General features: G+C 43.8%; 1 protein-coding gene across 1 annotated transcript in view; it reads left to right on the forward strand.

Moving 5' to 3' along the window:
* The window catches only part of ap3b1 (adaptor related protein complex 3 subunit beta 1), a 242,097-nt gene that overhangs the window by 143,040 nt on the left and 73,424 nt on the right, over positions 1 to 25,633 (forward strand). Inside the window, exons 21-22 of the mRNA XM_033018603.1 lie at positions 297 to 372; positions 700 to 806. Coding sequence (XP_032874494.1) covers positions 297 to 372; positions 700 to 806 — 183 coding nt within the window. The remainder of the gene's footprint in view (positions 1 to 296; positions 373 to 699; positions 807 to 25,633) is intronic.

Raw genomic sequence — 25,633 nt, forward strand, 5'->3', positions numbered from 1 at the left:
TGGTTGCTGCGGACCCGATGGACTGAAGGCTCTGTTTCCGCGCTGTATCTCTAAACTCAATCAACAAATATAAATAAACTGATTGCTATTGAAAAGGACTTTACTTATATTTAAATCCTGCAGGAAAAATAAGTTTGTTTTTGCAGATCTGTAACACTCTCGCCCCTACCCCTCCCAATCCTAAACATATATTTTGGCTTTTTTATTTTGCCGTAAATCTTCTTGAATTTAAGTATGATTTTCTCCGACTATCTGATAATAATGACTATTTACAAATAAATGTTCTTCCTTGACAGAAAGAGGAGAGTAAATCAGTGCCACGGGCCATGGGCACCATCAAGCAGGACGTTTCACTGCTCGATCTGGTTGACCGTAAGTATTTATACTAAGACATGAAAAGTAATGTGTTGGAACTGGACACTTAAACAGTTGAATACCATTTAATTCATCATGAACATTTGTGACAGTAGACTCTTCAGGCAACTGCAGTCAATGCTTTGTCAATCACAGAAAATACTTTGTGGATCAACTAATTTTACGATTTATCTTTGATTTGGTAAAATTATGACTCCATTTTTTTATTTGCATTTTTTCATTTAAAAAAAACAAATGTCAGCAACACCAAGAATTTCTATCGGTCAACTTTCTTCATTAAGTTATTAAAAAAAAAATCCTAATTGGGATTTGTTCCTGTTTTAGTCTCCGATATGTCAACACCAGTGGCGGTCCCAAAGCCAGCAAAGACGTCAAGATTAGCTGCGGATTTGGAAGGATTATCACTTTCCAGTAATTCTTCTACCATAAATGTAAGTTTAAAGCTTATTCAAGGCTATATGGTTAAGTGAAATTGTTGGACGAGGAATGGCCAGCGAATCGGCCTGTTTCCATCCTGCCCTCCATGATAGAGCGGAGGGCTGGTGACAAAAATAACAATTAGTCCTCGAGCACTAACATGAATCCGACTTTGACACGCAGTGAGCAAAACACACATGGTGGCGTTTTTTGGGAAAGATGCATGAGCCTGATTAATATATCTGCTGCCATATGTCAAGTTGTGAATATAACATATCCCAAAATGTTTCCCAAGATACATTAAGATGAAACTAAGCATTCGTGAAATGTAATTTTAAACATTCCTCACTTTTATACAGTCAAAGTGTATTCATTTTCCAATACAGTATGTATAGGTTTCTTCCTCTGCTGCTGTGTTAAACCTCTCATGGACTTTGTTCATTGATGCATGTCAATGCTTTGTGACAGGAAGTCTCTTGAAAACACATAATTTTCCTATGAAGCAGAGGTGGCTGGAGGAAGATTTTATTGATGTGTAAATGTCCTTCCTAATCATGCTATTTCCCGAAGCAGGGTGAAGGGGTGACTGGTGGTTTAGAAGTATCATGGGTATTTTAGGAAAAGCTTTTTTTTTCATGTGAGGAATGGTATTTTGGAACTGAAGGGCAGGGCAATGTAAATTGGTTCTGGAGCTCACAGCCTGAAAAGGTGATTAAGGCTAAAACTCTGATTACACTTAAAAGTTACTTGAATGAGCTTATGATTAGCCCGTATCCATGCAGCTAAAAACAGTTGATGGCTGAACAACTCGGGCTATGCTGTACAGTTTGATTGTGAGTTTGAATAGTTTGCTTGAAAAGCCAGAGGGGAATGCATCTTCAAATCAGTGTATTTGCCTGATAGCATTTAAAGGTCAGCAAAAAATAACTAAGAGATTAATTAAGACGGGGAAAATAGACTATGAAAGGAAATTAGCAAACAACATAAAAACTAATAGTAAGAGTTTTTATAGCTATATAAAAAGAAAAAGGGTGGCTAAGGTGAACGTTGGTCCATTGGAGGGTGAGACTGGAGAGTTGTTGGTGGGGAACATGGAAATGGCAAAGGCATTAAACGAGTATTTTGTATCAGTCTTCACCATAGAAGACACAAAAAATATTCCAACGCTGGATAAACAGGGGGCGGTAGGAATGGAGGAGCTAAATACTATTAAGATCACCAAGGAGGTGGTATTAGGGAAATTAATGAGACTGAAGGAGGATAAATCCCCTGGGCCTGATGGATTACATCCAAGGGTCTTGAGGGAGATAGCGGTGGGGATTGTGGATGCATTGGTGATAATTTTCCAAAACTCCCTGGAGGCAGGAACGGTCCCAGTGGATTGGAAAATGGCCAATGTAACACCTATATTTAAAAAAGGAAGTAAACAGAAGGCGGGTAACTATAGACCGGTTAGTCTAACATCGGTGGTGGGTAAAATGTTAGAGACAATTATTAAAGAAACACTAACGGGGCACTTGGATAAACATGACTTCATCGGACAGAACCAGCATGGTTTTGTGAAGGGGAAGTCCTGTTTAACGAATCTGCTCGAATTCTTTGAGGAAGTAACAACCCGGGTGGATAAAGGGGAACCGGTGGATGTGGTATACTTGGACTTCCAAAAAGCTTTTGACAAGGTGCCACATAAGAGACTATTGCTAAAAATAAAAAATTATGGGATTGGGGGTAATATATTAGCATGGGTAGAGGATTGGCTAACAAATAGGAAGCAGAGAGTGGGGATAAATGGTTCATACTCGGGATGGCAACCGGTAACTAGCGGGGTTCCGCAAGGGTCGGTGCTGGGACCCCAGTTGTTCACAATTTATATAAATGATTTGGAGGAGGGAACCAAGTGTAATATATCAAAATTTGCGGACGATACAAAAATGGGAGGAAAAGTAGGGGATGAGGAGGATAGGAAGAGTCTGCAAAAGGATATAGATAAGCTAGGTGAGTGGGCAACAACTTGGCAGATGAAGTTTAATACTAATAAATGTGAAGTCATTCACTTTGGGAAAAAAAATGATAGGGCAAGTTATTTTCTAAATGAGGAGGAGCTGCGTTGTAATGCAACGCAAAGGGATCTAGGGGTATTAGTACATGAATCACTAAAAGTTAGTATGCAGGTGCAGCAAGCAATCAGGAAGGCCAATGGAGTTTTGGCCTTTATTGCTAGGGGGATTGAGTATAAAAACACGGAGGTCTTGCTGCAGCTGTACACAGTATTAGTGAGACCACATTTGGAATACTGTGTACAGTTCTGGGGTCCATACTTAAGAAAGGATGTACTAGCCCTGGAGGCAGTGCAGCGAAGGTTTACAAGATTAATTCCTGCAATGAGGGGATTGACATATGAGGAAAGGTTAAGTAGGCTGGAACTCTACTCTTTGGAGTTTAGAAGAATGAGAGGCGATCTCATTGAAACATATAAGATCGTGAGAGGCCTTGATCGGGTGGATGCACCGAGGATGTTCCCAATGATCGGGGAAACTAGAACTAGGGGACATAGTTGCAGAATAAGGGGGGGCTCTTTTAAAACGGAGATGAGGAAGAACTTCTTCACCCAGAGGGTGGTTAATTTATGGAATTCACTGCCCCAGGGAGCAGTGGAAGCAGAAACTTTAAATATATTTAAGACTAAAATAGATGGTTTTTTAGCTGCCAAGGGGATAAGGGGCTACGGGGAGAGGGCAGGGATATGGACCTAGGTATGGTTAGTATAGTAAGACCTGAGTGATCTCCTGGACAAGTGTCGATCGCCTGGATTGGGGTCGGAGACAAATTTCCCGGATTTTTTTCCCGAATTGGACCTGGGTTTTTATCCGGTTTTTTGCCTCTCCCAGGAGATCACGAGGTTTTTGGGGTGGAGAGGGGTGATAGCGGTATAAAGGGGAGGGTAGTGTCTTGTGTTCTGTGTCTTGTGTCTACTGTTTGTGGGTAAGTGTGTCTGTTTAGTGTTCAGCCATGAGCGAATGGCGGTGCGGGCTCGACGGACCTGGTGGTCTACTCTCGCACCTACTTTCTATGTTTCTATGTTTCTATACTGATTTTGATTAGAGATACAGCATGGACACAGGCCCTTTGGCCCACTGAGTGCCCACAGACCCCCTCTTCACACTATGCTATCCCACTTTCACATCCACTCCCTGCACGTTAGGGTCAATTTTACAGAAGCCAATTAAGAAACAAACCTGAACGTCTTTAGGATGTGGGAGGAAACCGGAGCATGGAGGAAATCCACGGTGTTACAGGGAGAACGTGCAAATTCCACATAGCCAACACTCTAGGTCAGGATCGATTCTGGGTCTCTGGCGCTGTGAGGCACCAGCTGCCGCCCAATTGTTGTGTTTCTGATCTTGTGGGCATGCAGCATAAACTTAAGGTGCCAGGTTTTTGCCTCAAACACATAAAAATGTGATTAAAGTCAAATGAAAAATGGGACTGAGATACAATTGCATTTATGTGCATTTATAATGGCAGTTTTTAAAGGAATTATTCCTATATATCCTATTTTTTAATGATGCAGGAGGAAGCCGTTTGGCCCATCTAATTTAACACTGCTCACAACTCGATCACATTTCCCCCACTAATTATTCCATGATAACTATTTTCCCCACATTCCCACCCTCTCATTCCATTAATCTGAAGAAGGGTTTCGGCCCGAAACGTTGTCTATTTCCTTCGCTCCATAGATGCTGCCGCACCCGCTGAGTTGCTGCAGCACTTTTGTCTACCCTCTCATTCCCTGATAACTCAGCAGCAAGATCTAGTAACAGTGCTGAATAACCATGATAGTTTGAAAATGTGTCTGCTTGTCACCAAAAGGTAGACAAAAATGCTGGAGAAACTCAGCGGGTGAGGCAGCATATATGGAGCGAAGGAATAGGTGACAAAATTATATGTGGGATTCGTAGCTGGCAAAGCTCTATCCCCAGCTTTACCATGTAGACAATAGACAATAGGTGCAGGAGAAGGCCATTCGGCCCTTCGAGCCAGCACCGCCATTCAATGTGATCATGGCTGATCATCCCCAATCAGTACCCCGTTCCTGCCTTCTCCCCATATCCCCTGACTCTGCTATCTTTAAGAGCCCTATCTAGCTCTCTCTTGAAAGTCCAGAGAACCGGCCTCCACCGCCCTCTGAGGCAGAGAATTCCACAGACAAGCATGCCAGAGCCTTAGTACTTTGCCACCAACTACCGAGTTCCCATTCAAACCATGCCTTTAGAGTCTTGGGTGCAGAGGATCATTGAGATAGGTGTTCTGTTTGGCTCGGGTACATGCTAGCATCCAGGGATTGTGAACCATGATTTTAAGCATCAGGCATTGTTCAGCACTGTCTGGCCCATGAGAGGGAAGGTTAGCTCATCTGCCATTTTTAAGGGCTCATGAAATTTGTTGGGAAATGTTCAGTAGGATAATTGGTTGGAGAGAGATGATGTCTTGGTTTGTGGTGACTAGGAAAAGGTTAGTGCCTTGCTCCGGCTCTCCCAATCAAGCCCCACGCGTTGTTTCATTGCGCTCTTGATCCTCCAGACCAAATGCTCCTTAATAGTGCAGGAAAGAATTGCAGATGCTGGTTTACACTGAAGATAGACACAAAATGCTGGAGTAACTCAGCAGGTCGGGCAGCAACTGTGGAGAAAAGGAAGAGGTGACATTTTGGGTTGAAGGAGGGTCTCAACCCAAAACATCTCCTATTCTTTTTCTCCAAAGATGCTGCCTGAGCCGCTGAGTTACTCCAGCATTTTGTGCTCCTCAGTAGTACTTTCTTTAATAACAAGACAGGTTACACTCTGCATCCCACTGGACCAGGAACCCAGTGTGAACCCCTGTCCTACAACTACGTTATCTGCTATAATGAATCGCCCCATGTTATGGAGAGGCTATCTTTGAAGGTTGGTATTGTGCTGGCTGGGATGAGTGGTGTGGCTGCTCTATGCTGTATGCCTTCTTCAGACTCTGAAGAAGTCTGAAGAAGGGTCTCGAATTGAAACGTTGCCTATTTCCTTCGCTCCATAGATGCTGCCTCACCCGCTGAGTTTCTCCAGCGTTTTTGTCTACCTTCGATTTTTTAGCATCTGCAGTTCCTTCTTAAACGAACGTCATCTATTCTCTTTTTCCAGAGTTGCTGCCTAACCCACTGAATTACTACAGCATTTTGTGTCATGTCTTCTTGCGCTACATGTTATACTGTTTATCCTGTATCTGTACACTGTGGACAGCTTGATTGTAATATATGGTCGTCACTTTGACTGGATTGCAGGCAAACACAAAGCTTTACATTGTACCTTGATACATATGACAATCATAAACTAAACTAATTCAATTTTCCAAATGCCCCTTGAAATTACAGCATTTGGATTGTCCTGCGTTTGTTTTGATAGCAAACCCAGGACAACAAATGTAGCCTGACCAGCCTCCTCTTAACTAAACGCTCCTTCCCAGGCGACATTCTGATGAACTACCCCATCCTGTGTAATTACATGCTTCCTCTAGTATGTTTTATATTGTTGTGCCATAATATCCCTGCTGCTCTTGTGTGTGCCAAAGCAAGTTTCCCATTCATCTTAATCGCCTAATCAATCTGTTGCTGTTACTTTGGACTGCCTGCCAACATCCATCTTCTGTATTTCCCCAGGTCCTGTTGTTCATTGTATATATATTAGCCTTATCTGCCATCTCAAAGTGCATAATTTTTATGGTAATGTTCCATTTTACCTATATTATAGACAGTAGACTATAGGTGCAGGGATAGGCCATTCGGCCCTTCGAGCTAGCACCACCATTCAATGTGATCATGACTGATCATCCACAATCAGTACCCCGTTCCTGCCTTCTCCCCACATCCCCTGACTCCGCTATTTTTAAGAGCCCTATCTAGCTCTCTCTTGAAAGCATCCAGAGAACCTGCCTCCACCGCCCTCTGAGGCAGAGAATTCCACAGACTCACCACTCTCTGTGAGAAAAAGTGTTTCCTCGTCTCCGTTCTAAATGGCTTACTCCATATTATTAAACTGTGGCCCCTGGTTCTGGACTCCCCCAACATCGGGAACATGTTTCCTGCCTCTAGCGTGTCCAAGCCCTTAATAATTTTATATGTTTCAATGAGATACCCTCTCATCCTTCTAAACTCCAGAGTGTACAAGTCCAGCTGCTCCATTCTCTCAGCCTATGACAGTCCCGCCATCCCGGGAATTAACCTTGTAAACCTACGCTGCACTCCCTCAATAGCAAGAATGTCCTTCCTCAATTTATTTATTTTTCTTTAAAAAGAAGACCCAGTCCTGCTCATTCGGCAGTTCATGCAGCATCTCTCGAGTACATGGATAGGTGATGTTTTGGGTCACGACCCTTCTTCGGACTTGAGTTTTATCTACTTTGAATTTCGATTAATATTGCGCTGCCTGGACTTGCTCACCCACTTATCCATATAATGAAGAGATGGATGGGGAAACGGATCCGCCACATTAAACAGACATTTGGTGAGGCAGAGTTGGTTTCGAGCAGCGAATTGGATCTGGTTGTTACGCTATGAAATCCCCTGACTTTTTTTAAACAGATTTAAATGTTACAAATATTCAGTCCTCCTAAAATGGTTACCCACTTTTTCTCTGAATTGGTAACCCCATCAAGATGCTCTAATTAGCATGAATGAGTTAGCCGTTCAATGCCAGTCCTTCCTAGTTACGGTGAGAGTAGTTTCCGTTATGCATCTGGACTATCTTTGCAGCTTAGTTTGTGTGTGTGTGTGTGTTCTGGGGTAGAAAGTGGAGCAAGTGGGAAACAAAACCAGTGACTTAAGTGTTTCCAGCTTAAAAAGCTGGACATAGTGTCCATTATGTCTCATGGACCATAAGAAATGGCTGCCATTGCAGATTGGACGCTGGGCTTGCAGCTTGAACAAAGGAAGGGAATTGAACTCTCATGACTTTGGAAATAATTGCCATGGGGACGAAGGACGGCAATTATCCAGCATCCAGAGTTGAGACGATCATTAGGGTAGAACACGAGGTGGGGGCGACCACAGATTACATCGGTTCAGTTGAGCTGGTAATGGAGAAATATGGCATAGTAAGCTGCTGTATGATTCTTTTTTTTTAAAATAAAAAAACAAAAATAATGGAAACTCTCATTAGGCCAGAAGGCTTCCATAAAAAGGAACAATTAACATTTCAGGTTGGTGAACATCAGATGAAATCATCCTCCTTCAATGCATTGTTGATCATAAATGCATCAACACTCTCTTCTTGCAGATGCAGCCTCACCTGTGGAATGGCGCCTTTTATTCCCTGTATTTATTTTGGATTTCAAGCATCTCAAAATGTTGATTTCCAAATATTGTATAATTTTGGCCGTAAATTTCAATGTGATTGTCCTTAATTTTATCTTTCCTGAAATCCACTTCATTTGGAATATGTCAAGTTTCTCTTGATGGATCAATTCACTCAAACAAGTGTCCTCTTTTAATAGACAATAGGTGCAGGAGTAGGCCATTTGACCCTTCGAGCCAGCACCGCCATTCAATGTGATCATGGCTGATCATCCCCAATCAGTACCCCGTTCCTGCCTTCTCCCCATATCCCCTGACTCCGCTATTTTTAAGAGCCCTATCTAGCTCTCTCTTGATATCTTATATGTTTCAATGAGATCCCGTCTCATCCTTCTAAACTCCAGAGTGTACAAGCCCAGCTGCTCCATTCTCTCAGCATATGACAGTCCCGCCATCCTGGGAATTAACCTTGTAAACCTACGCTGCATTCCCTCAATAGCAAGAATGTCCTTCCTCAAATTAGGGGACCAAAACTGCACACAATACTCCAGGTGTAGTCTCACTAGGGCTCTGTACAACTGCAGAAGGTCCTCTTTGCTCCTATATTAGATTCCTCTTGTTATAAAGGCCAACATGTTCAAAGGACAACAAGTGAGTGAAGATTACTGTCACTACCAACACCACGGCTAATCTTTATGGTGGAAGCAGCAATCATACCACCTCATTTCATCTCCAATGTAAAGAAGGGTCCTGACACATAATGTCGTCTATCCATGTCCTGCAGAGATGGTGCCTGACCGGCAGAGTTACTCCAGCACTTTGATTTTTACTTGCAAGCCAGCACATGTGGTTCCTTGTATCTTCACATCCAGATTGTTAATGTATTTTAAAAAAAGATAGCTGGGTTTGATCCTAACCTCGGGTGCTGTTTGTGTGCTCTCTCTCTGTGACCTGGAAGGTTTCCTCCAGGTTCTGTGTTTAATTTTGTTTTGGGATGCAGTGTGCAAACAGGCCCTTTGGCCCACCGAGTACGCTCCATCCACCAAAAACCCACACACTAGTTCTATTTACAGAAGCCAATTAACCTACAAACCCGCACGCCTTTGGAATGTGCGAGGAAACCGGAGCACCTGGAGAAAATGCACACGGTCACAGGGAGAACGTACAAACTCCATACAGACAGCACCCATAGTCAGGATCGAGGCTGGGTCTCTGTCGCTGTAAAGGGCCTGTCCCACGGGCATGAGACTGCATGCGGCAAGCGCGACCTAACGTGGTCACTTGAGCCGTACGGCCTCGCGGGGCCGGTTCCACTTCGATCGCCGGAGCCGTATGGAGTTGTGCGGAGCTGGTCCCGACATCGCCCGGAGCTCCGGAAAACTGACAGTGTTCAAAAATTCTGCGCGGCAACGGCCTGCAGGCCCGCAGCCGCATTGGGGCCGTACGCACCGCCTCGACGGGCATACGCAGCGTCTTGACGCCGTACGTCACGCGCGACCTTCCCGCGGACTTCTCTCGAACAACACGTCACTCACTCGACCTCCGCGCGGCCCCCGCTTCTGGTTTGGTCGCGCTCGCCGCATGCAGTCGCATGCTCGTGGGACAGGCCCTTTAGGCAGCAGCTGCGCCACTATGTCGCCCTGGTTTCCACCCACGTCCCAAAAGACATATTGGTAGTTTAATCGGCTGCTTTAAATTGCCTCGCATGTCGGTGAATGGCAGTGGAATTGGGAGGGTGTTGATAAGGATGCGAGAGGGAATGGATTAGAGGAAAATAAATTGTGTCGGGGGAAGGGGGAGAATTGGACTGTTTGCTCTGGAAACCGGCTCAGACCCGATGAAGGGCCGACTTCAAAGTCATAAGGAAATATGAGAAATAACCAAAAGCAAGGGTCCCAGCACTGAGCTCTGTGATACACCCCTGTTCATCGGCTTCCAATTGCAAAAACAACCCTGGTCCATTACCTTCTGCCTCCTCAGATTGGCTGCAGATTATACGTAACTGAATAATGCTGTTGTGCTGAGGGGAAAATTGATTTCTATTCTCAAAAACATTTCTCCAGAAAACAGCATTTATTTCATGACCTGGGTTGCCTTTCCATTTCACAGCAGCGATATCATAGAATATTTAATGGTGAAGGATATTAGATTAGATTAGATTAGACTTTATTAATCCCCTTATTCAGGGGAAATTCAGATATCCTTGCAGCACACTAATAAAAATACAACATAGCATTCAAGAAGTTCAACACCAAAACACAAAAACAAAACACTGGGAAGGCACAAAGTCCAGTCCCCATCCTCTTGTCCACCCAGAGTCGGGCCTATTGAGGCCTCCACAGTCGCCGCCACGGCGCCCGATGTTCTCGCCGGGTGATGATACTCCGGCGTCGGGAGAACCCCCAGCGGCTTGGGGTGCCAGGAACGGCCGCCTTCCCACCGGAGACCGCGGCTTCCAAGCCAATAGACCGCGCCGGACGGAGCTCCACACACTGACGATCTCGGTGAGAGATCCCAGGCTCCGGGATGTAAAGTTCAGCGCCGCAGCTGGCCGCTCCACAGAACCGCGGCTCCACAATGTTCTTATCGGCGGTCCCAGCATACTGAAGTTCCAGCGCGGCGACCCAGGAAAGGCATCGCCCGCTCCGCAACAGCGCTCCAGCGCTGCGCCGCCGCCAAAGCCGAGGTTCTGGCCAGGTCACCTCAGGGAAACGTCGCTCCAGGACCCGCTGGTAGGCCGCGAGGACAGGTCGAAGGCTCTGCTCGGAGGAAGGCAGCCCCTCCGACCAGGTAGGGACTTGAAAAGCAGTTTCCCCCTTCCCCCCCACCACCCCCCACACATAAAAAGATTAGACCCCCTGACTAGATGCTTTGACATACTAAAAATAATAAAAAAGAAGTGAAAAAAAACGGACAGCTGCAGGACAGGCAGCCGTTCAGGACAGCGCCTCCTCCTCCATATCATAGCCGAGTTCTCACTTGCCCTCTCCTAAAGTCCATCGGTATTTTTCCTTGGTCAGCAATCAATGTATTCACTGGTTTCCGTTGTATTTTGCCGTTTAACCAGCAAGGTGAGGTCAGTTTAGATGCTCCCATTACTGCTCCTGAATATTACTCAGGGCCAACCTTTCATATTTTTCAACACTGAAGGATCCACTTGGGCCCTTCACATCGCAGAAGGCTGTCTACTGAAGAAATAATCATCTTTTATTTTGTACGAGTAGCCTTAAAACTTCCTAACTTTTGACTACTTATTCCCTTAAACCCTGTTCTGGATTATGCTTCGCCATTCTTTCTGCATGATCAGAATTTCTTTTTAGAGTTCTTCATTTGAGTCTGAAGAAGGGTCTTGACCGGAAATGTCACCTATTGAGTCTGAGGAAGGATCTCGACCCATATAACCATATAACCATATAACAATTACAGCACGGAAACAGGCCATCTCGGCCCTACAAGTCCGTGCCGAACAATTATTTCCCCTAGTCCCGTCTACCTGCACTCAGACCATAACCCTCCATTCCTTTCCCATCCATATACCTATCCAATTTATTTTTAAATGATAAAATCGAACCTGCCTCCACCACTTCCACTGGAAGCTCATTCCACACAGCTACCACTCTCTGAGTAAAGAAGTTCCCCCTCATGTTACCCCTAAACTTATGTCCCTTAATTCTGAAGTCATGTCCTCTTGTTTTAATCTTCCCTACTCTCAATGGGAAAAGCTTGTCCACATCAACTCTGCCTATCCCTCTCATCATTTTAAAGACCTCTATCAAGTCCCCCCCTTAACCTTCTGCGCTCCAGAGAATAAAGACCTAACTTATTCAACCTTTCTCTGTAACTTAGTTGCTGAAACCCAGGCAACATTCTAGTAAATCTCCTCTGTACTCTCTATTTTGTTGACATCCTTCCTATAATTGGGCGACCAAAATTGTACACCATACTCCAGAATTGGCCTCACCAATGCCTTGTACAATTTTAACATTACATCCCAACTTCTATACTCAATGCTCTGATTTATAAAGGCTAGCATACCAAAATCTTTCTTTACCACCCTTTCTACATGAGATTCCACCTTCAGGGAACTATGCACAGTTATTCCTAGATCCCTCTGTTCAACTGCATTCCTCAATTCGCTACCATTTACCATGTACGTCCTATTTTGATTTGTCCTGCCAAGATGTAGCACCTCACACTTATCAGCATTAAACTCCATCTACCATCTTTCAGCCCATTCTTCCAAATGGCCTAAATCTCTCTGTAGACTTTGGAAACCTACTTCATTATCCACAACACCGCCTATCTTAGTATCATCTGCATACTTACTAATCCAATTTACCACACCTTCATCCAGATCATTGATGTACATGACAAACAACAGTGGACCCAACACAGATCCCTGAGGCACCCCACTAGTCACCTGCCTCCAACCTGACAAACAGCCATCCACCATTACTCTCTGGCGTCTCCTATTCAGCCACTGTTGAATCCATCTTGCTACTCCTGCATTTATACCCAACAATTGAACCTTCTTAACCAACCTTCCATGAGGAACCTTGTCAAAGGCCTTACTGAAGTCCATATATACAATATCCACTGCTTTACCCTCATCAATTTCCCTAGTAACCTCTTCACAAAATTCAAGAAGATTAGTCAAACATGACCTTCCAGGCACAAATCCATGTTGACTGTTCCTAATCAGACCCTGTTTATCCAGATGCTTATATATATTATCTCTAAGTATCTTTTCCATTAATTTGCCCACCACTGAAGTCAAACTAACAGGTCTATAATTGCTAGGTTTACTCTTAGAACCCTTTTTAAACAATGGAACAACATGCGCAGTACGCCAATCCTCGGGCACTATTCCCGTTTCTAATGACATTTGAAATATTTCTGTCATAGCCCCTGCTATTTATACACTAACTTCCCTCAATGTCCTAGGGAATATCCAAAACGTCATCCATTCCTTCTCTCCAGAGATGCTGCCTGACCCTCTGAGTTACTCCAGCATTTTGTGTCCATCTTTGGTGTAAACCAGCATCTGCAGTTCCTTCCAACAAGCCTTTTTTTTTTAATTGGCTTGTAATTTGTAAGTTGTAATTTTTAACCTCATTATACTTTTGCTGATGATTTAGATTTGTTTTCCTGATTCTAAATCATGGAGTGTAAACAGTTTGCCCAGTCATGAAAGCCCTTTATAATTTTGTGATGGATTTTTTTTTGTTACCCATTTTCCCACTGAGCTCGAGCCCCAAAGATGGACCGGAGGTTGTGATGTGCAATTAAGGGCCTGTCCCACCAGCATGCGATTGCACGCGTCTAGCGCGACCAAACGTGGTGGCTTGAGGCGTACGGCCTCGCGGGGCCGGTCCCACTTCCAACCGCGGAGCCGTTTGGAGTTGTGCGGGGCTGATCCCGACATCATACTCACCAATCAGCTGGGCAGGAGGCGGGCCGACTGAATTTGGATGTTGCACGGCGTCGGGCGGTTACGTCAACATGCAACGGCACGGCGTCGAGATGCTGCGTACGCCGTCAAGGCGCTGCGTACGCCCTTCGAGACGCTGCATACGGCCTCAATGCGGCTGCGGCCCGACAGGCCGTTGACGCGCGGAATTTTTGGACAGTGTCAGTTTTTCGGAGCCCTGCGCGATGTCGGGACCAGCCCCGCACAACTCCATACGGCTCCGGCGATCGAAGTGGGACCGGCCCCGCGAGGCCGTACGGCTCAAGTGACCACGTTAGGTCGCGCTTGCCGCATGCAGTCGCATGCTGGTGGGACCGGCCCTATAGTCTCTGTCCATTGACTGCATCCAGCATGCCAGCTTCATCTGCTTGCACACAGTCGTGCTTGAAGCATGGTTCCAGCACCAAAGATGCTGCTTGATGGTTGGGTGAGGGACTGATACCAGTTCAGTAGCTCTTGTTCATAGAGTTACAGAGATAGATTGGAGAGTCTGGAACAGGTTTAGTCAGGATTTGGGAGTGGCAGTGTGCAGGTGGAGTAGGGGGAAATTTAATATCAGTATCTAAAATGACAGAGTGGATAATGGGAGCTATTCACTTTGTTGTAAGAATCATGGAAAAGAGGTCACAAATATAAAGGAGAAGTGTGTAAGAATGAACTGCAGATGCTGGTTTAAACCAAAGGCAGACATAAAAAGCTGGAGTAACTCAGCGGGACAGGCAGCACCTCTGAAGAGAAGGAATGGGTGAGGTTTCGGGTCGAGACCCTTCAGAAAGGAGAAGTGAATTAGTAGTGACAAAGATTGTTTTTACATGGTGTGTAGTTGGAATCAGGAAAGCATTGCTTTCAGATGTGATGGAAAGGACATTGTAGCCTTCAAGACAGAATTGGATAAATGTATGGTGAAGAAAAATATGCCGAAGAGGCCAGGGTGTGGAAACGGTGAAAAACAATGTGCAGGAGGAACTCGGCAGGTCAAGCAGCATCGTCAGAGGCAAAAGGATATTTTGGCACTTCGGGTTGAGACCCTGCATCAGGACAGTGCTGAGGGAGGGGGCCGGTATGAAGATGTGAGGCAGAGGGGCTAGCATGAGATGGGGGGGGGGGGGGGGGGGGGGAACCAGATGAGAAGGGAGATGATGGGCAGATGGAACCAGGTGAGTGGAGGGGTAGAGGTAGACTACTGTTGCTGTTGGGTGATGGTGGAGACAGGAAAAGAACAGAAATGGGTAGATAGAGCCTGGGGGAGGGGAGGATGGTATCGAGACAGAGGGGGGTGGGGGTAAGAGGTGGCAGAGATGTAATCTGATAAAGTGATAAGTGGAAGGGAGGGTGGAGATGGAGACATAGAGACTGAAAGGTGAAAAGAAGGGATGGGGGGGGGGGGGTGGGGAGGGGCTAGTGGCTGCAGAGATGGGATCTGATAGATAAAGTAATAAGTTGGACCAGCTAAGGGAGGGATGGTGGCAAATGGAGCCAGTTGTGGGGCGGAATGAGAAGAACCAGAAGGTTTAGTATGTCGTTGATAGGCATCTGGAACCAGGTGGGTGACACAGGGGAAGTGGAAAATCAGAAGAAGCAAGAAAAGACAAAGGGCTCAATTAATGGATCAAATACATTGGTGGTTTTTGCTGATTGATTAATTTATATATTATACTTGCATTAAATTGGTTACTGGACCTTTTTAGAGGCATTTTTTAGTTTAGCAATACAGCATGGAAACAGGCCCTTCGGCCCACCGAGTCCGTGCCGCCCATCGATCCCCGCGCATTAACAGCATTGTACACACACTAGGGACAATTTACATTGATGCCAAGCCAATTAACTTACAAACCTGAACGTCTTTGGAGTGTGGGAGGAAATCGAAGATCTCAGAGAAAATCCACATGGTCACGGGGAGAGCGTACATACTGTACAGACAGCACCCGTAGTCAGGAGCTCTGGCGCTGTAAGGCAGCGACTCTACAGCTGCGCCATCGTGCCATCCATATAGGTTGATGACTATAATTTCAGTTGTAATTTTGTGGTTATAATCCCACAAAATGAAAGGCCAACTGCATGTCTATCAGTAGTTCTTCTTCTTGTTAAACCCAAGGCAGTGAATTAACCTTCAATTACATCTGTAAAAATTGAAACGAGCATTGAAACTACCACATTTTGCTGCAAGGTTCCAGTGAAAATCTTGCAAGCTGCTTAATATCTTCACAGAAAATCTCTTGATTTAATCCACAATTTAATTCTTAATTGTAAATTATCAATAGTCAATAGTTCTGGTTGGTGGGGGCGCTGCGAGACGGCTGCCCTGCCAGCAGCATGTTCGTTATTTCAACTTTGTCGAAATGATTTTTTTGTGTCTCTCGGTGTGTCTTGTGTGGGGGGTGGTGAGGGGGGGAAAGCGGGAAACCGCTTTCGGCCTTTTTCCATGTCGCCTCCCTCGCGGCCTAACGCCGTGGATTGGAGCGGTCTTTCACGGAGTCGGGCCCGGAGTTTCAGCAGTGGGGCGCAGCGTGGACTTTCCATAGCGGAGCGGGCGAGCCCATGCCAGGGGTCGCCAGAAGGGAGTGCTCCGATCGCTGGCCCACGGACTCTTACATCCTGAAGCCGCGGTCTGCGGAGCTTCTAGCCGCGGACGCGACGTCCGGTGCCTGGGATCCCTCGTCGGGGATCCCCAGAGACGAGCTCCGACCGCCGGACCACGGCCTATAACAACCTGAATTCGCGGTCTGCGGACCTTTTAGCCGCGGGCACGGCGTGGACTTACCATCGGCAGGATCCCTCGCCGGGGATAGCCAGAGAAGAACTCCGACCGCCGGCTTGCGGTCTACAACATCCTGAAGCCGTGGTCTCCGGTAAGCAAGCGCCGATTCGGGACCTCCAAGCTGCGGAGTGTGTTCGACTGTCCCGACGAGAGGGCCTGTACATCCGGCCGTCCGTAGCGGCGACTGCAGAGATTTATGGCCTTGACCACGGGTGAACATTGGAGGAGGACTGACTGAACTTTGTGCCTTCCACCACAGTGAAGAATGTTGTGGTGGATGTTTGTGTTAAATCTTATTGTGTATTGTATGTTCCCTTGGATGGAGTTAAGAGGGGAGGTAAAGCGACAAGTGTAGCATTTCCTGCGGTTGCAAGGGAAAGTGCCAGGAGAGGGGGTAGTTTGGGTGGGAAGGGACGAATTGACCAGAGAGTTACGGAGGGAGTGGTCTCTGTGAAAAGATGAAAGGGGAGGAGATGGGAAGATGTGGCCAGTGGTGGGATCCCATTGGAGGTGGCAAAAATGTCGGAGGATTTTTTGTTGTATGTGACGGCTGGCAGGGTGGAAGGTGAGGACAAGGGGGACTCTGCCCTTGTTACGAGTGGGGGGATGGGGAGTGAGAGCAGAGTTACGGGGTGTAGAAGAGACCCTGGTGAGAGCCTCATCGATAATTGAACAGGGGAACCCCAGTTCCCTAAAGAATGAGGACATCTCCGATGCCCTGGTGTGGAACACCTCATCCTGGGTGCAGATACGGCGTAGACAGAGGAATTGGGAGTAGGGGATGGAGTCCTTACAGGAAGCAGGGTGGGAAGAAGTGTAGTCCAGATAGCCATGGGAGTCAGTGGGTTCATAGTAGATGACGGTCAGTAGTCTGTCACCTGCGATGGAGATAGTGAGGTCTAGAAACGGTAGGGAGATGTCGGAAATGATCCAGGTGTATTTGAGTGCCGGATGGAAGTTAGTGATGAAATCAGTGAGTTGTGTATGGGTGCAGGAGGTAGCACCCATATCAATGCAATCGTCGATGTAGTGGAAGTAGAGTTCGGGGATAGAGCTATGGTACGCTTCGAACAAGGATTGTTTGACGTACCCTACAAAGAGGCAGGTATAGCTGTGGCCCATGCGCGCGCCCATAACTACACCTTGGATTTGGAGGAAATGGGAGGAGTCAAACGAAAAGTTGTTACAGGTAAGGACCAGCTCCGCCAGGCGGATGAGAGTATCAGTATACGGGGATTGGTTGGTTCTGCGGTCGAGAAAGGAACGGAGGGCTTTGAGACCCTCCTGGTGGAGGATGGAGGTGTAGAGTGACTGGACATCCATGGTGAAGATGTGGGAATGGCGGCCTAGAATGTTGGGAGAGTGTGCAGAGAAGTGGCAGATGGAATATAGTGCAGCAAAATGTGGAGTCATGGTTTTGGTAGTAGGAATAGAGGAGTAGACTTTATTCTAAATGGGGACAGAATCCAGAAATCAAGAGGAGCTTGGTAGCTTCCTGTTCGAAATGGCAGAAGAATGAAAGGCTTCTAGATGGGGGACTGCACTGGATTAAGAGTGAACCAGCATGAGGAATTAGCCTACTTGATTTCATCTACACCAGTCCCTCCAAGTCCGCGACAGCATCAATAAAGCAATTAAATGCACAATTTTTGTAAAGTCACTCCTTGGTTTTTTTCAAGGACACCATCCATCATCTTAATTTAGTTTAGAGATACAGCGCGGAAACAGACCCTTAGGCCCACCGAGTTCGGACCGACCAGTGATCCTCGTACATTAGCCACACGCACACACACACACAATAGTGACAACTTACAGTTTTTACCAAAGCCAATTAACCAACAAACCTGTAGGTCTTTAGAGTGTGTGAGGAAACGGGAGCAGCCGGGGGAAAACCCACGTGATCACTTGGAGAACGTACAGACAGCACCCGTAGTCAGGATCAAACCTGGGTCTCTGGCGCTGCTCTGCGGTGCTGCCCCATGTGGCATTACGCTCCTACAAAATGGAACATGCTCATAACAGAAGCAGAGACCCAGGTTCGATCCTGACTACGGGTGCTGTCTCTATGGAGTTTGTACGTTCTCCCCGTGACCTGCGTGGGTGCTCTGATTTCCTCTAACTCCAAAGATGTACAGGTTTATAGGCTAATTGGCTTGGTAACATTTTAAATTGTCCCTAGTGTGTGTAAATTGTAACTTGTAAATTGTCCCAAGTGTATGGGAATCACTGGACGGCACAGACTTGGTGGGCCAAAGGGCCTGTTTCCGCGCCATATCTCTAAACTAAGAAGGACCACATCAGTTCAAGTTGGCAGCTCATTATCAGCTGCTTCAGGGCTGTTAGAAATAGGGAATAAATAAATGCTGGTTTTGCTATTGACCCAAGATCCTGAAAAATGACCAAATAGAAGGTGTTACTGATGTATAATATAAATCTTGTTCCTATTGAAATCAGGCGAGCATGAGGGGAATATAATCTACTTTGCAATTTCCTATATCCTTATTTGCAGCCCTGTTTAAAAAAAAAACAACTCAATCTATGCCACTTAAAATATAGCTGAATATATTTCTCCTGCACATATTTCTCCATTGATCAGATCCACAAAAAAAGAGGAATTATTGGACTAAGGTTTAGGTAATGATAACAGAAATGATGAAGGGATGATCAGCCTACAAAATCCACACACCTGTAACTGATTTTTGCCACGGATAGAGAGAGAATCACATCCTAGCTCTTCATGTATACTGGAGGGGATGTGGAATTCAAATATTAAAGTGTGTAAGAAGGAACTGCAGATGCTGGTTTAAACCAAAGATAAACACAAAAAGCTGGAGTAACTCAGCGGGACAGGCAGCATCTCTGGAGAGAAGGAATGGGTGACAATTCGAGTCGAGACTCTTCTTGTCTGAAGAATATTAAAGTATTTGGACTAACAATACTTGTTAATAAAAGGCAACAATGTGTGCTCTTACAGTGAAATAAAGGTTTTGGAGAAGGTGAGATTGAGACAAGTTAAGAAAGTTCAACTTTTGGCCGAGGTACAGTGAAAAGCTTTATTTTGCATGCTATCCAAACAAATCAGATATGCCCTACATAGATACAATAGTTCAAACTCATGTATAATAGATAGAGCAAAGGGAGAGAAACGGGGGGGGAAGCATGTCCAAGGAAGGCAATAGCTGAAGGCCGTGCAGTAGCCTGGGGCTTGCCTGGAACTGGCACCACTCATAAGAACTAGAGCGTGGACTAGACTTCAAAAATTGTGCCAAATCATGGCACCTGTTGTGGACTATTTCTGTACATTTTGTTAATTGGGATGTGCTTTGGTATGTCATTACTCTGCTGGGCTGTTTGTAAGAAAGGAATTTCACATTGCATTTGCACACATGAAAATAAAGCACCATTGAACGTGGAATACAGTTCGAAAGATGGACTCAAATTGCTGAAATAAAGGCGGGTCAGGCAGTATCACTGGAGAAAAGGAGTAGGTGACGTTTCGGATCGACACCTTTCTTCAGACTTAGCGGTAAAATATTGTTCCCTCTATTAAGACTTAAACACAGTTTCTGCTCTTGCCTTGGTTAAAGCCATATTGCTTTGCCAAATATTGCTGCCTTTTGAGATGTAATCCACCTTTGGCAGGCATGTGGGTGCTGCCTGAAGTGCTCAGACCACTCAACTCTCCCAGCTTCTTGCAAACAAAAGACATGATCTTGTTGCTTGCAGAACACCCATGTACATACGGAGCACGTGCAAGTCACAGCAATATGCTGTATGACAAATCTTTAATTGACAAGATATTAAGTAGTTTTGCCATCTTTCTGGTCGGTTATTTGTACTTGAGTCTGTCCAAAATCACATTGCCCCTGGAGGGGGGTATAAAGGCTGAGAACAGGTTTCTTGAACAGGAAGGATGTACATGGTTATACAAATATTGCTCATTTTAGCCTTGATATCATAAAGTCAAAGCCATCCTGTCCTGAGGGTGTACATTCATTCTCTATAGGCTGTAAAACAAGTGTAAACCTTAACATTTAAAATTAAACATTTATTTATATTAACATTTAAAATTAAACATTTATGTATATTCAATTATTGTATGTTGGCCAGTTTTCTAGTTTCATTGTATAAATTAACAGTCATATTTAGATTCATGTATGGGGAGGGAAAAAAACACTTGGGTATGTGAAGTAAATTAGTTCAAAAGGATATTGAACCAATAGGTTGTAGATCTCTTGGATACTTTTGTCACAGTGGTCTGGATGATTAATTCAGCTTTGTGGGTGATTAATTATAATGTGCTCTTTCTTATGCAGAAAATAATTGAATGTGTTATTTGTTAAGCAACCACAGTCAAATAATGAATCTGCACAAAATGAGAAAAAGCAAGTGCGGATCTTTTTTTTAAATCATTATAACCTTGCTTTAAAATAATGCTCATTTTAGGCTGGGTACAGTTCCTTTCTTGGATTTGCGTAATTTTATTTTAATTGTAATCCATCATTTTGATGGCAGATGATAAATTAAATGCAATAAAGACTTTTTAAGATTAACTTCATTTTGTTATTAATAAGAAAAATTAGTCTCGAGGGTTGAATCTTATCTGGAATGAAATAGTACTTAAAGTGTGTAGCACGTTGGGGAATCTTTTATATGAAGCAAGAAAAGTTTAACTATTTAATGTTAATCAGCTCCGCATGTAAATGTTTTTTAACCAAATGGAGTAAAATGGTGGAAAAACTGAAAAATGTATCAGTAAAAACATTTTATAGGGAGTTTAAATGTTGCTAATTATACATTGTTTTCTTTGACTTAATCAAATCAAATCAAATATTTTTGGGTGTACTACATACCCTCTTAGAAATTATTACATGGCAATCACTCCTGTTTTAGATTAACCTGCACTGTTTGGAAAATCTTCAGGCCAACATGCAATTTCCAATAACATTTTGACATTAGGAGCTCTAGCAAAATAGTACTTAAGATCTTCTTAGTGTGGGCAGTTGATAACTTTTCATTCATAATTAGGTCATAGTGAATCAAGAGACATTTCAGGGAAATTGAACTGTCAGTGGGTAGAAACAAGCATTTGACCTCATCACATTGAGTGGGGCCCATCATAATTTGTTCATTTGGTGCCCATCAGCCCAGCCTCATCTCTCATACGCCACCTTGCTGACCTTCCCTCTCCAATTCCGCTTGGTTCAGCTTTAATTATGACTCAGCAGACCCGAAGAAATATTGCAGCCTGCTCTCAAAAACCCTGAACTGCCACTCACCAAAAGATTGTTTTTTAACAGGTAATAAATGCCCTGAGGAAATGGTGCCGTGTGTTGCACACATAAGCATAAACAACGTGTTTTACTTGTTCTAATGTGATGTTGACAATGGCAAAACCCCTTTAAAATCAAATATTCTCTTTTTTCCCTATATATATTACGCAATAGTTGCTATGATCATTTATAGGTCAATACTATGATAATCACATTTCTTTGCTCAATCTCAAATCCCATGCAGTGCTCATTTTACAGTCAGCTGTTCCCTGCCTGCTTTTACTTGCGTCCTTTAACCAAACAAGAGTAACACCACCCCACCCCCACCACCCACAACGTGTTATGACATTTCCATTTTCCACATCAGCTATTTTTATGGTTTATCTGCCTGAAATTGTGTAATTAATGCTGAAATCTTAGCAATTTTATGCTCATTCTTTGTGTGATAACTGAGTATGTCTGACCAAACTGTTCATTTAGCTCCTTTTTCTTTAAATAACCTGTTTTTTGTTTTTTCAAAACACTATTAGTGCATTCTTTAAAGGCTAATATTGAGTCTCCTTTTTTTTTGCCATTATTATCAATTTTCCCCTTTTGGTCCAGTCTTCTCCATTCCAATGTTTGACGCTTTCCACCACGAATAAAATCCAAGCACAATTTGTTCATAAATGTAATTTGTGTTGTGATTAGGGAGGGATGGTCATATTCCTGTTTGGGGAAAGTCAGCCAGTAAAAGCAAGCAAGGAATAGTTGAGCCAAAACCGAACATTGAGCAAGCCAGTTGGTTGTTCACTATGTGTAATTAAGGTTCTTCATTCAATGTTTCTAACCTTTGTTTGACTTTAACTGAGTTACAATATAAAACAGGCCACCGAAGGGTTTCGGCCTGAAATGTTGCCTATTTCCTTCGCTCCATAGATGCTGCCGCACCCGCTGAGTTTCTCCAGCACTTTTGTGAGCCTTTGTCATTGTTTAATTCTCCAGATAAATCTCTCATGTTGACACAATCGATCCAATTTTCCCTTCCTCTTTTTTATTTCTCCATGTATTAACTCTCATCCTGAATTAGTTAAATGCAGCCACTTCTACTGTAACCCAACGTACATGGTTAATTTGTGCAGACCACACTTTCCCTGGACAGTGGCCGATGAGGACAAAATACCTAAATAGTCAGATTAGTTCACAATTATAAATCTTTGGGACCTCCGTCCAATCTGTGGGATTAACGTTTTATCAACTTTAAGATGATGCAACGACCTTGGTTTGGATACAATGACCCAGATGTTCACTGAGCCGCGGTGTGCTCCACTCTCCGACTGGAGTCAGGATCGTGTCAAGCCACATTTATGATTTCAAAACAAATTCTTTTAACTGCTGGAAAGGCTTAAACCCAGGGATTAATTATGAGGAATAACAGGGACACAAAAAGTGTAACAATAACTAGAGGTAGCCAAGGAGCAAAGGAACTTAAAATAGAACATAAAACAGTGCAGCACAGGAATGGGCCTTTCGGCACAAGTTGTACACGACCCATATCCAACCATTCCCTGCACTTCCACTGCATCTTTCCTTCAATGTAGCAGAATGAGACACACTAATTCTGCCATCCCATTTTAGCTATAATGGAGGAGTAGAGCAAGCTCCCAGAGGCATTGAAGGCTCAAACTTGGGAGGAATCCACAAACTCAACAACCTGCACATTTCTTCACGTACGGACAGCAGCACAGTCAATGACTGGAGTTGAATTATTGATGAATAGCAGGCTTCAAACAAGATACAAATCTAACGACTCTCATTCATTGGAGGCATTGTATCCAGCGTGAAAACTCTGAAGAAAAAGAGGAGACATGGGGCGAGAGGTCCATATACAGCAGCAAGGGAGAAAGAGACATTTCGTAGTCTAAGGGAGGGTCCCAACCCAAAAGATCATCCAGGTTCCCCAGATATGTTCCATGAGCTTGCGTGACTACCGAAATAGTGAAAGGCCCAGATAGAGTGGATATGGAGAGGATGTTTCCACTCGTGGGAGAGTCAAGGACCAGAGGTCAGCATCAGAATTAAAGGACGTTCCTTTGGGAAGGAGATGAGGAGAAATTTATTTATTCAGAGGGTAGTAAATCTGTGGAATTCATTGCCACAGATGGCTTTGGAGGCCACGTCAATGGTGATTTTTTATGGCAGAGATAGATAGATTCTTGATTAGTACGAGTGTCGGGGGTTGTTGGGAGAAGGCAGAATGGGATTAGGAGGGAGAGATGGATCAGACATGTTTGAAATGCGGAGTAGACGTGATAGGCTGAATGGCCTAATTCTGCCTCTATCATTTATGAACTTATGAGCCGCTGAGTCACTCCAGCACTTTGTGGCTTACTTTGTATACCAGCACCTGCAGTTCCTTGTGTCTTCAACAGAATATGTCAGATGTCTGAGAATGGAAAGCCCCATCTTGGGGTCAGATGTGGCGGCGATGGAGAATCAGAGTAAGGGATGACATCCTTGCAAAAGGCAGGGTGAAAGGAGGTGTAGTCAAGTCCACTTTGGGAGTCTGAAGAACCCGAAACGTCACTCATTCCTCCTCTCCAGAGATGCTGCCTGTCCCGCTGTATTGCTCCAGCTTTTTGTGTCTATCTTCACTTTGGGAGTCAGTGGGTTTGAAGTAGATGCAAGATTGTATAGTTAATATGTACACAAAATAGTTATTGTCAAATTTTAACATCCCTAATCCTGAAGTATTATAATGGGATAGGAACATCGCTGGTTCACGATAACAATAATGTACTTTATTTTGATGTATTCACGGCCTTAACTAGTGCAATGTTTTGTGGCAATTTTGCTTTCTTAAGAATCTGAAAGCACTTGAGTGGGACGTGCAGCTGTCGTTGAATCTTAAGCAGAATTTGTCTTTCCATCAAAGAAATGTAGTGATTTTACACATTGTGGAAATTGTGATGTTAACACTCAAGACTGTCTCAGCAACAATTAATTTAAATCATTCTAATTCTCCATTCTACGGTGTGAATTTATCTTAAATGAGTTGAGCTCATTTTAAGTGAGCCTCGCTGTGCCACTTGCTTTACTTTGAATTGCTAACAATACCAAAGGGCACAAAACACTGTGCATTAATATTGTTTGTCAGATCATTGGAAGTGCTCCCATACTTAATCACAAACCCAGTAATTGGATTTTGGCATTTGCATTATTTTCCATACAACCTTTATTTCACTATTTAAAATACTTCAGCAGAGTCCTATAAAATTAAAACACAAACCTTTTTATTTTTATTTATTTATTTATTTTTTGCAATACTGTAATACTGTGCTCCAAAATTGCACAGGAACTTACCGAATAGTGAAAGGCCTGGAGAGAATGAATATTGAGAGGATGTTTCCACAAGTGGGAGAGTCTAGGTCTGGAGGCCGTAGCCACAGAATAAAAGATGTACTTTTACAAAGGAGATGAGAAAGTATTTCTTTAGTCAGAGGGTGGTGAATCTGTGGAGTTTATTGATTTGCCACAGAAGGCTGTGGAGGCTAATTCAATTTATATTTTTAAGGCACAGATAGATAGATAGATAGATAGATAGATAGATAGATAGATAGATAGATAGATAGATAGATAGATAGATAGATAGATAGATAGATAGATAGATAGATAGATAGATAGATAGATAGATAGATAGATAGATAGATAGATAGATAGATAGATAGATAGATAGATAGATAGATAGATAGATAGATAGATAGATAGATAGATAGATAGATAGATAGATAGATAGATAGATAGATAGATAGATAGATAGATAGATAGATAGATAGATAGATAGATAGATAGATAGATAGATAGATAGATAGATAGATAGATAGATAGATAGATAGATAGATAGATAGATAGATAGATAGATAGATAGATAGATAGATAGATAGATAGATAGATAGATAGATAGATAGATAGATAGATAGATAGATAGATAGATAGATAGATAGATAGATAGATAGATAGATAGATAGATAGATAGATAGATA

Source organism: Amblyraja radiata, chromosome 3 (genome assembly GCF_010909765.2).
Source record: "Amblyraja radiata isolate CabotCenter1 chromosome 3, sAmbRad1.1.pri, whole genome shotgun sequence".
NCBI classification, from domain to species: domain Eukaryota; kingdom Metazoa; phylum Chordata; class Chondrichthyes; order Rajiformes; family Rajidae; genus Amblyraja; species Amblyraja radiata.